Source organism: Oncorhynchus gorbuscha, linkage group LG01, assembly GCF_021184085.1.
Source record: "Oncorhynchus gorbuscha isolate QuinsamMale2020 ecotype Even-year linkage group LG01, OgorEven_v1.0, whole genome shotgun sequence".
Classification (NCBI taxonomy): Eukaryota; Metazoa; Chordata; class Actinopteri; order Salmoniformes; family Salmonidae; genus Oncorhynchus; species Oncorhynchus gorbuscha.
The window spans coordinates 120,154,233-120,171,080 of record NC_060173.1 but is presented as its reverse complement, the minus strand read 5'-3'; the positions used below and the strand labels follow the sequence as shown (position 1 = coordinate 120,171,080).

The window sequence follows — 16,848 nt, the reverse complement described above, 5'->3', positions numbered from 1 at the left end:
CGGATCGAGCTTCAACTGGAAGCCAGTGGAGAGAACGGAGGAGCGGGGTGACGTGAGAGAACTTGGGAAGGTTGAACACCAGACGGGCTGCGGCGTTCTGGATGAGTTGAAGGGGTTTAATGGCACAGGCAGGGAGCCCAGCCAACAGCGAGTTGCAGTAATCCAGACGGGAGATGACAAGTGCCTGGATTAGGACCTGCGCCGCTTCCTGTGTGAGGCAGGGTCGTACTCTGCGGATGTTGTAGAGCATGAACCTACAGGAACGGGCCACCGCCTTGATGTTAGTTGAGAACGACAGGGTGTTGTCCAGGATCACGCCAAGGTTCTTGGCGCTCTGGGAGGAGGACACAATGGAGTTGTCAACCGTGATGGCGAGATCATGGAACGGGCAGTCCTTCCCCGGGAGGAAGAGCAGCTCCGTCTTGCCGAGGTTCAGCTTGAGGTGGTGATCCGTCATCCACACTGATATGTCTGCCAGACATGCAGAGATGCGATTCGCCACCTGGTCATCAGAAGGGGGAAAGGAGAAGATTAATTGTGTGTCGTCTGCATAGCAATGATAAGAGAGACCATGTGAGGTTATGACAGAGCCAAGTGACTTGGTGTATAGCGAGAATAGGAGAGGGCCAAGAACAGAGCCCTGGGGGACACCAGTGGTGAGAGCGCGTGGTGAGGAGACAGATTCTCGCCACGCCACCTGGTAGGAGCGACCTGTCAGGTAGGACGCAATCCAGCGTGGGCCGCGCCGGAGATGCCCAACTCGGAGAGGGTGGAGAGGAGGATCTGATGGTTCACAGTATCGAAGGCAGCCGATAGATCTAGAAGGATGAGAGCAGAGGAGAGAGAGTTAGCTTTAGCAGTGCGGAGCGCCTCCGTGATACAGAGGAGAGCAGTCTCAGTTGAATGACTAGTCTTGAAACCTGACTGATTTGGATCAAGAAGGTCATTCAGAGAGAGATAGCTGGAGAGCTGGCCAAGGACAGCACGTTCAAGAGTTTTGGAGAGAAAAGAAAGAAGGGATACTGGTCTGTAATTGTTGACATCGGAGGGATCGAGTGTAGGTTTTTTCAGAAGGGGTGCAACTCTCGCTCTCTTGAAGACGGAAGGGACGTAGCCAACGGTCAGGGATGAGTTGATGAGCGAGGTGAGGTAAGGGAGAAGGTCTCCGGAAATGGTCTGGAGAAGAGAGGAGGGGATAGGGTCAAGCGGGCAGGTTGTTGGGCGGCCGGCCGTCACAAGACGCGAGATTTCATCTGGAGAGAGAGGGAGAAAGAGGTCAGAGCACAGGGTAGGGCAGTGTGAGCAGAACCAGCAGTGTCGTTTGACTTAGCAAACGAGGATCGGATGTCGTCGACCTTCTTTTCAAAATGGTTGACGAAGTCATCTGCAGAGAGGGAGGAGGGGGGGGAGGGGGCGGAGGATTCAGGAGGGAGGAGAAGGTGGCAAAGAGCTTCCTAGGGTTAGAGGCAGCAGCTTGGAATTTAGCGTGGTAGAAAGTGGCTTTAGCAGCAGAGACAGAGGAGGAAAATGTAGAGAGGAGGGAGTGAAAGGATGCCAGGTCCGCAGGGGACATTTTCCTCCATTTCCGCTCGGCTGCCCGGAGCCCTGTTCTGTGAGCTCGCAATGAGTCATCGAGCCACGGAGCGGGAGGGGAGGACCGAGCCGGCCTGGAGGATAGGGGACATAGAGAGTCAAGGGATGCAGAGAGGGAGGAGAGGAGGGTTGAGGAGGCAGAATCAGGAGATAGGTGGGAGAAGGTTTGACGGAGGGAAGAGATGATAGGATGGAAGAGGAGAGAGTAGCGGGGGAGAGAGAGCGAAGGTTGGGACGGCGCGATACCATCCGAGTAGGGGCAGTGTGGGAGGTGTTGGATGAGAGCGAGAGGGAAAAGGATACAAGGCAGTGGTCGGAGACTTGGAGGGAGTTGCAATGAGGTTAGTGGAAGAACAGCATCTAGTAAAGATGAGGTCGAGCGTATTGCCTGCCTTGTGAGTAGGGGGGAAGGTGAGAGGGTGAGGTCAAAAGAGGAGAGGAGTGGAAAGAAGGAGGCAGAGAGGAAAGAGTCAAAGGTAGACGTGGGGAGGTTAAAGTCGCCCAGAACTGTGAGAGGTGAGCCGTCCTCAGGAAAGGAGCTTATCAAGGCATCAAGCTCATTGATGAACTCTCCGAGGGAACCTGGAGGGCGATAAATGATAAGGATGTTAAGCTTGAAAGGGCTAGTAACTGTGACAGCATGGAATTCAAAGGAGGCGATAGACAGATGGGTAAGGGGAGAAAGAGAGAATGACCACTTGGGAGAGATGAGGATCCCGGTGCCACCACCCCGCTGACCAGACGCTCTCGGGGTGTGCGAGAACACGTGGGCGGACGAAGAGAGAGCAGTAGGAGTAGCAGTGTTGTCTGTGGTGATCCATGTTTCCGTCAGGGCCAAGAAGTCGAGGGACTGGAGGGAGGCATAGGCTGAGATGAACTCTGCCTTGTTGACCGCAGATTGGCAGTTCCAGAGGCTACCGGAGACCTGGAACTCCACGTGGGTCGTGCGCGCTGGGACCACCAGAGTAGGGTGGCCGCGGCCACGCGGTGAGGAGCGTTTGTATGGTCTGTGCAGAGAGGAGAGAACAGGGATAAACCGACACATAGTTGACAGGCTACAGAAGAGGCTACGCTAATGCAAAGGAGATTGGAATGACAAGTGGACTACACGTCTCGAATGTTCAGAAAGTTAAGCTACGTAGCAAGAATCTTATTGACTAAAATGATTAAAATGATACAGTACTGCTGAAGTAGGCTAGCTGGCAGTGGCTGCGTTGTTGACACTACACTAATCAAGTCGTTCCGTTGAGTGTAATAGTTTCTGCAGTGTTGCTATTCGGGGCTAGCAGGCTAGCTAGCAGTGTTGTTTACGTTACGTTGCGTTAAAAGAACGACAATAGATGGCTAGCGAACCTAGAAAATCGCTCTAGACTACACAATTATCTTTGATACAAAGACGGCTATGTAGCTAGCTAAGTAGCTAGCTACGATCAAACAAATCAAACCGTTGTACTGTAATGAAAATGAAGTGAAAATGTGATACAACCTGTGAATGCGACCGGGTAGTTGAGTTCTATACAGAAGACGTTGGCTAAGCTAGCTAGCAGAGTCACCTACGTTAAGGACGACAAATAGCTGGCTAGCTAACCTCGGTAAATTAAGATAATCACTCTAAGACTGCACACTCTAAACCTAAACAACACAATTATCTTGGATACGATGATACGATGATACGAAGACAGCAAAGACAGCTATGTAGCTAGCTAACACTAAACTAATCAAGTCGTTCAGTTGAGTGTAACAGTTTCTCCAGTGCAGCTAATCAGTGGACGTTAGCTAGCTGGCTAGTGAAGACTACGTTAGGACGGCGAAATACGATAATTACGCAATTATCTTTGATACAAAGACGGCTATGTAGCTAGCTGAGAAGAAATTGCTAAGATAAGACAAATCAAACCGTTGTGATATAATGAAATATAATGAAAAAGTTATACTACCCGTTGGAGCGACGTGCAGATGCGACCACTCGCTCCAACCGGAACACTAAGATTGATGGTTTTTTATAAGATCAGTTTAATGCTAGCTAGCACCTTACCTTGGTCCCTTGCTGCACTCGCATTACCGGTAGTCAGCCTACCACGCAATCTCCTCGTGGAGTGCAATGTAATCGGCCATGATCGGTGTCCAAAAATGCAGATTACCGATTTGTTATGAAAACTTGAAACCGGCCCTAATTAATCGGCAATTCCGATTAATCGGTCGACCTCTAATATTTTGTTCAATTTTTTTCACTTTCACACTAGCTTGTCATTGACGTCACCAGACCCGGGCTTTCGGGGGTTTTAGGCCCGAATAATTTTGTCTCACCCCCGAGTATTCTGCCCTGCTGGGATGGTGTAAAACAAACTAGGCTACACTGCAATACTCCAAACATGAGCCCCGGACTGCCTTTTTAATCCTAAAACCAGCAGTTCTGTAAACGGTGGGACTTTAGGAAGCAGTCAATGCTTTCCCAGAGTCATTTTTGATTCATACAAATAAATAATATTTCGGCGCACGTCGGGTGACTGCTCATTCCCTGAGTGCCAAGATGAGAAGGACTTGAGGTAAACTTGGTTAGCTTGCTATTACTATAGAACATTTTGTTAGCACATGATGATGTAATTCAGAGTTATTGACCTCACAGTAAGCCAGATTCCAGTAACTTACATTTCAACATGTTGACTCAAAAGCTGCACTGACAGATAATGTCATCGTAAATATGAATTTGTTCTAAACTGACTTGCGTAGTTAAATAAAAGGTTAATACAATATTTTTTTAAATGACGAGTATAGACATTTTTTATGAGTATGGCCTCATTACTGGCCCAACGCTCTGACCACTAGGCTACCTGCCACCCCGATATTAAACAATATATGATCAAAGAAATCTATAGTATGACAGATGTATTTTTTATTGCAGTTTGTAATCTGACCCTCTGATATCCAGGGATGAATGCAGCTGTCCGCGCTGTGACCCGGATGGGGATATTTGTTGGAGCCAAGATGTACCTCGTATATGAGGTACTATTATCCATACACCATCTATTCTACCGCACACCAGTTTTAAAACACATCGTTCATTACCCTGTATCCTACAGTTAGTTAGCCTGTATCCTACAGTTAGTTAGCCTGTATCCTACAGTTAGTTAGCCTGTATCCTACAGTTAGTTAGCCTGTATCCTACAGTTAGTTAGCCTGTATCCTACAGTTAGTTAGCCTGTGTCTTACAGTTAGTTAGCCTGTGTCTTACAGTTAGTTAGCCTGTGTCTTACAGTTAGTTAGCCTGTGTCTTACAGTTAGTTAGCCTGTGTCTTACAGTTAGTTAGCCTGTGTCTTACAGTTAGTTAGCCTGTGTCTTACAGTTAGTTAGCCTGTGTCTTACAGTTAGTTAGCCTGTATCCTACAGTTAGTTAGCCTGTGTCTTACAGTTAGTTAGCCTGTGTCTTACAGTTAGTTAGCCTGTGTCTTACAGTTAGTTAGCCTGTGTCTTACAGTTAGTTAGCCTGTATCCTACAGTTAGTTAGCCTGTGTCTTACAGTTAGTTAGCCTGTGTCTTACAGTTAGTTAGCCTGTATCCTACAGTTAGTTAGCCTGTATCCTACAGTTAGTTAGCCTGTATCCTACAGTTAGTTAGCCTGTGTCCTACAGTTAGTTAGCCTGTGTCCTACAGTTAGTTAGCCTGTGTCTTATAGTTAGTTAGCCTGTGTCTTATAGTTAGTTAGCCTGTGTCTTATAGTTAGCTAGCCTGTGTCTTACAGTTAGCCTGTATCTTCAGTTAGCAGCCTCAGTTAGCCCTGTGTCTTACAGTTAGTTAGCCTGTGGCTTACAGTTAGTTAGCCTGTGGCTTACAGTTAGTTAGCCTGTGGCTTACAGTTAGTTAGCCTGTGGCTTACAGTTAGTTAGCCTGTGGCTTACAGTTAGTTAGCCTGTGGCTTACAGTTAGTTAGCCTGTGGCTTACAGTTAGTTAGCCTGTGTCTTACAGTTAGTTAGCCTGTGTCTTACAGTTAGTTAGCCTGTGTCTTACAGTTAGTTAGCCTGTGTCTTACAGTTAGTTAGCCTGTGTCTTACAGTTAGCTAGCCTGTATCTTCTTACAGTCAGTTAGCCTGTATCTTCTTACAGTCAGTTAGCCTGTATCTTCTTACAGTCAGTTAGCCTGTATCTTCTTACAGTCAGTTAGCCTGTATCTTCTTACAGTCAGTTAGCCTGTATCTTCTTACAGTCAGTTAGCCTGTATCTTCTTACAGTCAGTTAGCCTGTATCTTCTTACAGTCAGTTAGCCTGTATCTTCTTACAGTCAGTTAGCCTGTATCTTCTTACAGTCAGTTAGCCTGTATCTTCTTACAGTCAGTTAGCCTGTATCTTCTTACAGTCAGTTAGCCTGTATCTTTTTACAGTCAGTTAGCCTGTATCTTCTTACAGTCAGTTAGCCTGTATCTTCTTACAGTCAGTTAGCCTGTATCTTCTTACAGTCAGTTAGCCTGTATCTTCTTACAGTCAGTTAGCCTGTATCTTCTTACAGTCAGTTAGCCTGTATCTTCTTACAGTCAGTTAGCCTGTATCTTCTTACAGTCAGTTAGCCTGTATCTTCTTACAGTCAGTTAGCCTGTATCTTCTTACAGTCAGTTAGCCTGTATCTTCTTACAGTCAGTCAGCCTGTATCTTCTTACAGTCAGTCAGCCTGTGTCTTACAGTCAGTTAGCCTGTGTCTTACAGTTAGTTAGCCTGTATCTTAGGATGTTCTCCATCATGACCAGTATTGATCTGATTGATTAAACGATGTGATTGATATTTTCCTCTCAGGGCTACCAGGGTCTGGTGGATGGAGGGGACAACATCAAGCTGGCCCACTGGCAGAGTGTCACCAACATCATACAGCAGGTAAGTGACCTAGCTACTCTGAAAGAGAAGCCTAAACTCTGCTGGTGTCAGGAGTCATGATCAGAGCCGTTTTACATGGGATGGTCAAAAGACCGGGACCAGAAATCGGCTCTGGCATTTCTACCACACTGGACCATTTTCTTCCTTGAGGCCCCCATTTTTCGCCAGATCATTAGAATTGTGCTAAAATAAACAATACCCAATAGGAAAAAATAATAATTCCCGCCCAACTGGCATTTGTCTGAAATGCCAGATTTTCTGCCTTTTTTGAAAATGTAACCTTTATTTAACCAGGCAAAACCCATTGGGGCGGCAGGTAACCTAGTGGTTAGAGCGTTGGATTTGTAACCAAAAGGTTGCTAGATTGAATCCCCGAGCTGACAAGGTACAAATCTGTCGTTCTGCCCCTGAACAGGCAGTTAACCCACTTTTCCTAGGCAGTCATTGAAAATTTGAATTTGTTCTTAACTGACTTGCCTAGTTAAATAAAAAAATTAATTTGAGGTTAAAAACCTATTTTTTTGAGGGTGACCTGGCAAGAAGGCAAAACAGGGAAATAGCAGCGTGTCCAGTACACCCTAGCCTGAGCTTTTATGGTGAGGAAGGGAGGGATATTTGAATTGATCGCCTACTGTGTCAGTGGGTCAAGATGATGAACTGTGTCTCTTTCTCTGATCATCATAACATGTCTCTTCAGCATCTGTTTTGCTTTAACTATTTCTCTCCATATACAGTGAGGTCCAGAAGTATTGGGACAGTAACCACGTGTCTAGTTTTCACGAGAGTAAAGTCGTATCCTATAAATACAACAATCACGAAAGCTGTGATAATTTGTTCATTCGACATGATGGTATCTTTAAGACTCAGTAAAATTTAATTGTGAAAAAGGACGGTGGAAACGCCTTTATGTGTAAATATTGATATAATAACCATCATATGGAAAGTAACGTTGTGTGGTCCTCCCACTACGAATCGGGAAACCATGCAGTTTATTAGGCTACAGATGAAATAACTGATGAATTTCACAGGGTGGTGAAAGAGCACAGTGATGAACTTCACAGGGTGGTGATAGTGCACAGTGGTGGGCTTGATGAACTTCACAGGGTGGGGAAAGTGCACGGTGGTGGGCTTGATGAACTTCACAGGGTGGTGATAGTGCACGGTGGTGGGCTTGATGAACTTCACAGGTTGGTGATAGTGCACGGTGGTGGGCTTGATGAACTTCACAGGGTGGGGAAAGTGTGCGGTGATCGGCTTGATGAACTTCACAGATGCTCCTTTCCAATAAATATTGAGGGTCTTATAGTGGTGACATGATGAAATGTACACTGGGTACCAGTACTGAGTCGTTGTGCAGGGGTACCAGGTAGTTGAGGTAATAACATGGGGTACCAGTACTGAGTCGTTGTGCAGGGGTACCAGTACTGAGTCGTTGTGCAGGGGTACCAGTACTGAGTCGTTGTGCAGGGGTACCAGGTAGTTGAGGTAGATATGTACACATACACTGAGTGTACAAAACATTAGGAACACCTTCCTAATATTGAGTTGCAACCCCTTTTGCACACAGAACAGCCTCAATTTGTCAGGGCATGTACTCTACAAGGTGTTGCAAGCGTTCCACAGGGATTCTGGCCCATGTTGACTCCAATTCTTACCCACAGTTGTGTCAAGTTGGCTGGATGTCCTTTGGGTGATGGACCATCCTTGGTTCACACGGGAAACTGTCCAGCAGCGTTGTAGGTCTAGACAAACTCAAACCGGTGCACCTGGCCCCTACTACCATACCCTGTTCAAAAACACAAATCTTTTGTCTTGCCCACTCACCCTCTGAATGGCACACATACACAATCCATGTCTCAAGGCTTAAACATCCTCCTCTAACCCGTCTCCTCCTTTCATCTACAATGATTGAAGTGGATTTAACAAGTAACATCAATAAGGGATCATTGCTTTCAACTGGATTCACCTGGTCAGTCTGTCATGAAAGAGCAGGTGTTCCTAATGTTTTGTACACTCAGTTTAGGTAGGGATAAAGTGACTAGGCAACAGGATTGATAATAAACCGTAGCAGCTGCATACGTGATGAGTCAATGAGATAGTCAATGCAGATAGTCCAGGTTGCTATTGGTTAAATCTAATGTATTTGTCACGTGCTGAATACGACAGGTGTTTGGTATTTTATTAGGATCCCTATTAGCTGTTGCAAAAGCAGCAGCTACTCTTCCTGGGTTCCACACAAAACATGAAACATAATACAGAATGACATAATACAGAACATTAACAGACAAGAACAGTTCAAGGACAGAACTACATTAATTTAATGAATAAAATAGGGCACAGGTAGCCTACATATCAACAATACACACAAACTATCTAGGTCCAACATGGGAGAGGTGTTGTGCCGTGAGGTGTTGCTTTATCTGTTTTTTGATTTTTTTAAATATATATTTAATTTTTTTTATTTGAGCAATATGAGATGGAACGTAGTACGCTTTCTTGAATTTGTTCAGGATTTGGGGACTGTGGGAAGGGGGAGGGTAAAATTAAGTGATGCACTCAGCCTCAACTCTTAGCCAAGAGAGACTGGCATGCATAGTATTTATATCAGCCCTCTGATTACAATGAAGAGCAAGACGTGTCGCTCTGTTCTGGACCAGCTGCAGCTTAACTAGGTCTTTCCCTGCAGCACTGGACCACATGACTGGACAATAATCAAGATAAAACTAGAGCCTGCAGGACTTGCTTTGTGGAGTGTGGTGTCAAAAAAGCAGAGCATCTCTTTATCACGGCCAGACCTCTCTCCATCTTTACAACCATGAAATCTATATGTTTTGACCATGACAGTTAACAATCTAAGGTAACACCAAGTAATTTAGTCTCTTCAACTTGTTCAATAGCCACGCCATTCATTACTAGATTCAGCTGAAGTCTAAAACTTAGGGAATGATTTGTACCAAATACAATGCTCTTAGTTTTAGATGTTCAGGACCAGTTTATTACTGGCCACCCATTCCAAAACAGACTGCAACTCTTTGTTAAGGGTTTCAGTGACATCATTAGCTGTTGTTGTGTTTATGGTTGAATCCTCAGCATACATGGATACATATGCTTTGTTTAATGCCAGTGACAGGTCATTGGTAAAAATAGAAAAGAGTAGAGGGCCTAGAGAGCTGCCCTGCGGTACACCATACTTTACATGTTACATATTAGAGAAGCTTCCATTAAAGAAAAACCCTTTGAGTTCTATCTGATAGATGGCTCTGGATACACTATATGGCAGAGGTTGAAAAGCCATAACACATACTTTACGTTTTCAATTTCTTTCAACCAATCATCAGTTCTTTGTGTCAGTGCAGCACATATTGAGTGCCCTTCTCTATAAGCATGCTGAAAGTATGAAAGTACATTTGTTTACAGAGAAATAGCATTGTATTTGGTCAAACACCATTTTTGCTAAGAGCTGGCAGCAAGCTGATAGGTCTGCTGTTAGAACCAGTAAAGGCCACTTTACCACTCTTGCGTATAGCAGAATTACTTTGGCTTCCCTCCAAGCTTGAGGACTAGTGATGCACTGATATGACATTTTTTAGCCGATACCGATATCCAATATTTTCCTTACCAAAAAGATGCCGATTAGCGATATTGAAAATTAGCTGCCTGTTAGTACAGTTAAATAGTTAAAACGCACACGGACGCAGCGGTCTAAGGCATCACAGTGATAGGAATTCCTGGGGAACCCTCAATCCTTCCTGGGGTCCACACAGAACATTAAACATAATACAGAACTTTAATAGACAGGAACAGTTCAAGGACAGAACGACATCAATTAAAAATGAATAAAATAAGGCACATGTAGCCTACATATCAATACATACACACAAACTATCTAGGTCCAATAGGGGAGAGGCGTTGCTTTATCTGTTTTTGAAACCAGGTTTGCTGTTCATTTTAGCAATAAGAGATGGAATGTAGTCATGTGTGAACTGGGAGTACAGGAGGGGACTGAGCACGCACCCCTGAGGGGCTCCTGTGTTGAGGATCAGCGTGGCGGATGTGTTACCTACTCTTACCACCTGGGGGCGGCCCGTCAGGAAGTCCAGTATCCAGTTGCAGAGGGAGGTGTTTAGTCCCAGGGTCCTTAGCTTAGTGATGATATTTTTGGGTAATATGGTGTTGAACGCTGAGCTGTTGTCAATGAACAGAATTCTCACATAGCTGTTCCCTTTGTCCAGGTGGGAAAGGGCAGCGTGGAGTGCGATTGAGATTACATCATCTGTGGATCTGTTGGGGTGGTATGCGTTTTGGAGTGGGTCTAGGGTTTCTGACTTGATGTTGATGTGAGCCATGACTAGCCTTTCAAAGAACTTCATGGCTACAGACATGAGTGCTATTTAATCCTAGAAAATTCCCTGTTTTAGGTCAGTTAGGATAAACACTTTATTTTACGAATGTGAAATGTCAAAATAATAGTAAAGAATTATTTATTTCAGCTTATATTTCTTTCATTCCCAGTGGGTCAGAAGTTTACATACACTCAATTAGTATTTGGTAGCATTGCCTTTAAATTGTTTAATTTGGGTCAAACGTTCCGGGTAGCCTTCCACAAGCTTCCCACAATAAGTTGGGTGAATTTTTGGCCCCTTCATCCTGACAGAGCTGGTGTAACTGAGTCAGGTTTGTAGGCCTCCTTGCTCACACGCACTTTTTCAGTTCTGCCCACAAACATTCTATATGATTGAGGTCTGGGCTTTGTGATGACCACTCCAATACCTTGATTTTGTTGTCCTTAAGCCATTTTGCCACAACCTTGGAAGTATGCTTGGGGTCATTGTCCATTTGGAAGACCCATTTGCGACCAAGCTTTAACTTCCTGACTGATGTCTTGAGATGTTGCTTCAATATAACCACATAATATTCCTACCTCATGATGCCGTCTATTTTGTTAAGTGCACCAGTCCCTCTTGCAGCAAAGTACCCCCACAACATGATGCTGCCACCCCAGTGCTTCACGGTTGGGATGGTGTTCTTCTGCTTGCAAGCCTCCCCCTTTTTCCTCCAAACATAACGATGGTCATTATGGCCAAACAGTTATATTTTTGCTTCATCAGACCAGAGGACATTTCTCCAAAACGTACGATCTTTGTCCCCATGTGCACTTGCAAACCGTAGTCTGGATTTTTAATGGTGGTTTTGGAGCAGTGGCTTCTTCCTTGCTGAGCAGCCTTTCAGGTTATGTCGAGTCGTTTTACTGTGGATGTAGATACTTTTGTACCCCTTTCCACAATGTCCTTTGCTGTTGTTCTGGGATTGATTTGCACTTTTCAAACCAAGGTACGTACATCTCTAGGAGACAGAACACGTCCCCTTCCTGAGTGGTATGACGGCTGCATGGTCCCATGGTGTTTATACTTCCGTACTATTGATTGTACAGATGAACGTTTGGAAATTGCTACCAAGGATGAACCAGACTTTTGCAACAGTTTTTTAAAATGTACTTACTATTTCTTTCATTTACTTTTTTTCCCGAAAGCCGGCAATTGCCAGCTAACGGAAAAGCTGCAGCCTATCGGCTATGCAGCCTATCGGCTATGCAGCCTATCGGCTATGCAGCCTATCGGCTATGCAGCCTATCGGCTATGCAGCCTATCGGCTATGCAGCCTATCGGCTATGCAGCCTATCGGCTATGCAGCCTATCGGCTATGCAGCCTATCGGCTATGCAGCCTATCGGCTATGCAGCCTATCGGCTATGCAGCCTATCGGCTATGCAGCCTATCGGCTATGCAGCCTATCGCAGCCTATGCAGCCTATCGGCTATGCTATGCAGCCTATCGGCTATGCAGCCTATCGGCTATGCAGCCTATCGGCTATGCAGCCTATCGCAGCCTATCGGCTATGCAGCCTATCGGCTATGCAGCCTATCGGCTATGCAGCCTATCGGCTATGCAGCCTATCGGCTATGCAGCCTATCGGCTATGCAGCCTATCGGCTATGCAGCCTATCGGGCTATGCAGCCTATCGGCTATGCAGCCTATCGGCTATGCAGCCTATCGGCTATGCAGCCTATCGCAGCAGCCTATCGGCTATGCAGCCTATCGGCTATGCAGCCTATCGGCTATGCAGCCTATCGGCTATGCAGCCTATCGGCTATGCAGCCTATCGGCTATGCAGCCTATCGGCTATGCAGCCTATCGGCTATGCAGCCTATCGGCTATGCAGCCTATCGGCTATGCAGCCTATCGGCTATGCAGCCTATCGGCTATGCAGCCTATCGGCTATATCGGCTATGCAGCCTATCGGCTATGCAGCCTATCGGCTATGCAGCCTATCGGCTATGCAGCCTATCGGCTATGCAGCCTATCGGCTATGCAGCCTATCGGCTATGCAGCCTATCGGCTATGCAGCCTATCGGCTATGCAGCCTATCGCTAGCAGCCTATCGGCTATGCAGCCTATCGCAGCAGCCTATCGGCTATGCAGCCTATCGCAGCAGCCTATCGGCTATCGGCTATGCAGCCTATCGGCTCTGCAGCCTATCGGCTCTGCAGCCTATCGGCTCTGCAGCCTATCGGCTCTGCAGCCTATCGGCTCTGCAGCCTATCGGCTCTGCAGCCTATCGCTAGCAGCCTATCGGCTATGCAGCCTATCGCTAGCAGCCTATCGGCTATGCAGCCTATCGGCTATGCAGCCTATCGGCTATGCAGCCTATCGGCTATGCAGCCTATCGGCTATGCAGCCTATCGCAGCAGCCTATCGGCTATGCAGCCTATCTATGCAGCCTATCGGCTATGCAGCCTATCGGCTATGCAGCCTATCGCTAGCAGCCTATCGGCTATGCAGCCTATCGGCTATGCAGCCTATCGGCTATGCAGCCTATCGGCTATGCAGCCTATCGGCTATGCAGCCTATCGGCTATGCAGCCAGACTTATTTGCCATTGCTTTTGCCTCATCCTTTTCAACACATTTTTATGGATTTAAGTTTTTACAGTCATTTTCTTAATGTGTGAATGCTTATTAGTAACTGGAATAAGCAATTTCTTTGCAGTGTCTAGTTGTGTCCCATTATACACCACAGTCCAGAAAATATGATTTACATCTGCAACATACAATAACTTACATAGTGATTCATATGACCTCTTATACACTATATTAGGCCCAGCCTTTGGGACGTTGGTTTCCCTAGACATGGCTACTATATAGGGATCACTACATCCTATGGATCTGGATACTGCTTTAAAGCACATTTCTACAGCATTAGTAAAGATGGGATCAATACATGATTGAATTCCTGTGCTGTTTGTAACTACCCTGGTAGGTTGACTGATAACCTGAACCGGTTGCATCCACGGGTTACATTTTAAATATTTTTCTTGAGTGGACACCTTAATGAATGCCAGTCAATATAGGTCACCCAGAAAATATACCTCTCTAACGATATCACATACATTATCAAGTATTTCACACATGATCCATATTCACTTGGTGGTCTAAAGCAATTTCCCACAAGGCTTTAGGTGAAGCAGGAGAACCTGTAGACAGGTTACTAAAAGGTTACAGCATTTGACATGAGATCCTCGAAACTTTACGGGAATATGAATCTGAATATAAACAGCAACACCACCTCCATTGGCATTCCTGTCTTTTCTGTAGATGTTGTAACCATGTATTGCTATCGTGAAGGGTGTTATCTCAGTGTGTTTCAGAGATAGTCACTTTATGAATGTTATCTGTTGCTAGCAAGTTATTGATTTCTTGAGCCTTGTTTCTTAGGCTACAGTGCCTTCTGACAGTATTTACTCTGACTTTTTCCACATTTTGTTGTTACAAAGTGGGATTTAAATTGACTTCATTGTCATTTTTTTTATCAACGATTCACACATTAATATTCTGTAATGTCAAAGTGGAAGAAAATTTTGAACATTTGTTAAGAGTTAATGAAAAATAAAATCTGTGTGTGTACTGCATCTTGATTAGATAAGTATTCAACCCTCTGAGTCAATACAGGTTAGTCACCTTTGGCCACGATTTACAGCTGTGAGTCTTTCTGGGTAGAGCTTTCCACGCCAGGATTGTGCAACATTTGCCCATTATTATTTTCAAAATTCTTCCAAGCTCTGTCAAATTGGTTGTTTGTCATTGCTAGACATGTTCAGGAACATTCACTCTTCTTCGTATGCAACTCCAGTGGAGATTTGGCCTTGTGTTTTAGATTATTGTCCTGCTGAAAGGTGAATTTCTCTCCCAGTGTCTGGTGGAAAGCAGACTGAACCAGGTTTTCCTCTAGGATTTTGCATGTGCTTAGCTCTATTCAGTTAATTTTTTATCCTGAAAAACTCCTGTCCTTAACAATTACAAGCATGCCCATAACATGCTGCACCACTATGCTTGAAAATATAGAGAGTACTCAATAATGTGTTGTATTGGATTTGCCCCAAACATACCACTTTGTATTCAGGACAAAAAAATGAATTGCTTAGCCATTATTTTTGCAGTATTACTTTAGTGCCTTTTTGCAAACGGGATGCATATTTAGGAATATTTTTGTTCTGTACACACTTCGTTTTCACTCTATCAGTCATATTAGGATTGTGGGACCCTACACCCCAACCCGAGCACTCTGTTCTGCCACCTCAGGTCTCCCACCCCTATGAGAGGGCAGCTCCTGTTCGGCCCAGTCCAAGATCTTCTTTTTCCTGGGACCCCAATGTTGAAGCTAGCTTTTCCTGAAGATAGGACAGCAGAGTTCCTGCCCATCTTACCCCCTGAAGCTAGGACAGCAGAGTCCCTGTCCATCTTACCCCCTGAAGCTAGGACAGCAGAGTCCCTGCCCATCTTCCCCCTGATGCTAGGACAGCAGAGTCCCTGCCCATCTTCCCCCCCTGAAGCTAGGACAGCAGAGTCTCTGTCCATCTTCCCCCCTGAAGCTAGGACAGCAGATTCCCTGCCCATCTTCCCCTTGAAGCTAGGACAGCAGAGTCCCTGTCCATCTTCCCCCGTCTGCTAAATGACTCACTAACTGTAAGTCTCTCTGGATAAGAACAGAACGTCTGCTAAATGACTCACTGACTAAGTCTGTCTGTATAAGAATGTCTGCTAAATGACTCACTAACTGGAAGTCTGTCTGGATAAGAACGTCTGCTAAATGACTCACTAACTGTAAGTCTCTCTGGATAAGAACAGAACGTCTGCTAAATGACTCACTAACTGTAAGTCTCTCTGGATAAGAACAGAACGTCTGCTAAATGACTCACTAACTGGAAGTCTCTCTGGATAAGAACAGAACGTCTGCTAAATGACTCACTAACTGGAAGTCTCTCTGGATAAGAACAGAACGTCTGCTAAATGACTCACTAACTAAGTCTCTCTGGATAAGAACAGAACGTCTGCTAAATGACTCACTGACTAAGTCTCTCTGGATAAGAACGTCTGCTAAATGACTCACTAACTGTAAGTCTGTCTGGATATAATATAATATATTATAATATAATAATAATAATATATAATATAATAATATATGCCATTTAGCAGACGCTTTTATCCAAAGCGACTTACAATCATGTGTGCATACATTCTACGTATGGGTGGTCCCGGGGATCGAACCCACTACCCTGGCGTTACAAGCGCCATGCTCTACCAACTGAGCTACAGAAGGACCAAGAGTGTCTGCTAAATGACTGACATGTAAATGTACTAAATGGAGTAACTACCATGTTGTTGATCCTTCCTCAGTTTTCTATTACGGCCATTCCCCCCTGAAGCTAGGACAGCAGAGTCCCTGTCCATCTTACCCCCTGAAGCTAGGACAGCAGAGTCCCTGCCCATCTTCCCCCTGATGCTAGGACAGCAGAGTCCCTGCCCATCTTCCCCCCCTGAAGCTAGGACAGCAGAGTCTCTGTCCATCTTCCCCCCTGAAGCTAGGACAGCAGATTCCCTGCCCATCTTCCCCTTGAAGCTAGGACAGCAGAGTCCCTGTCCATCTTCCCCCGTCTGCTAAAACTCTGTTAGATAGCAAATGTTCAGTTTTCCTGAAAGATTATTTGTGCAGGAGAAATCGGTCCGTTTTCTGCGTCATGTTTGGCTACCAAAAAAACCCCAGAAAATTCAGTTATAAAAACGCCGATGTATCGTTCCTGGAAGTGTGCTTCTCCTTCTGTATCGCATGGTAAAATGAGTGCTACTGAGAATTGCGCACCAATTTAGACAAAGGACACCAGGCGGACACCTGGCAAATGTAGTCTCTTATGGCCAATCTTCCAATGATATGCCTACAAATACGTCACAATGCTGCAGACATCTTGGACGAACGGCAGAGAGCATAAGCTCGTTCACAGCACATTCACAGCCATATAAGGAGACGATAGTAAAACAGAGCTTCAAAAATTCAGCTCATTTCC

At 45.2% G+C, this 16,848-nt stretch overlaps 1 protein-coding gene across 1 annotated transcript in view; it reads left to right on the top strand.

Annotated features, from left to right (window-relative positions):
• The window catches only part of LOC123993520 (ATP-dependent 6-phosphofructokinase, liver type-like), a 40,587-nt gene that overhangs the window by 6,626 nt on the left and 17,113 nt on the right, over window positions 1-16,848 (top strand). The window contains exons 2-3 of the mRNA XM_046295791.1: window positions 4,523-4,596; window positions 6,378-6,455. Coding sequence (XP_046151747.1) covers window positions 4,523-4,596; window positions 6,378-6,455 — 152 coding nt within the window. The remainder of the gene's footprint in view (window positions 1-4,522; window positions 4,597-6,377; window positions 6,456-16,848) is intronic.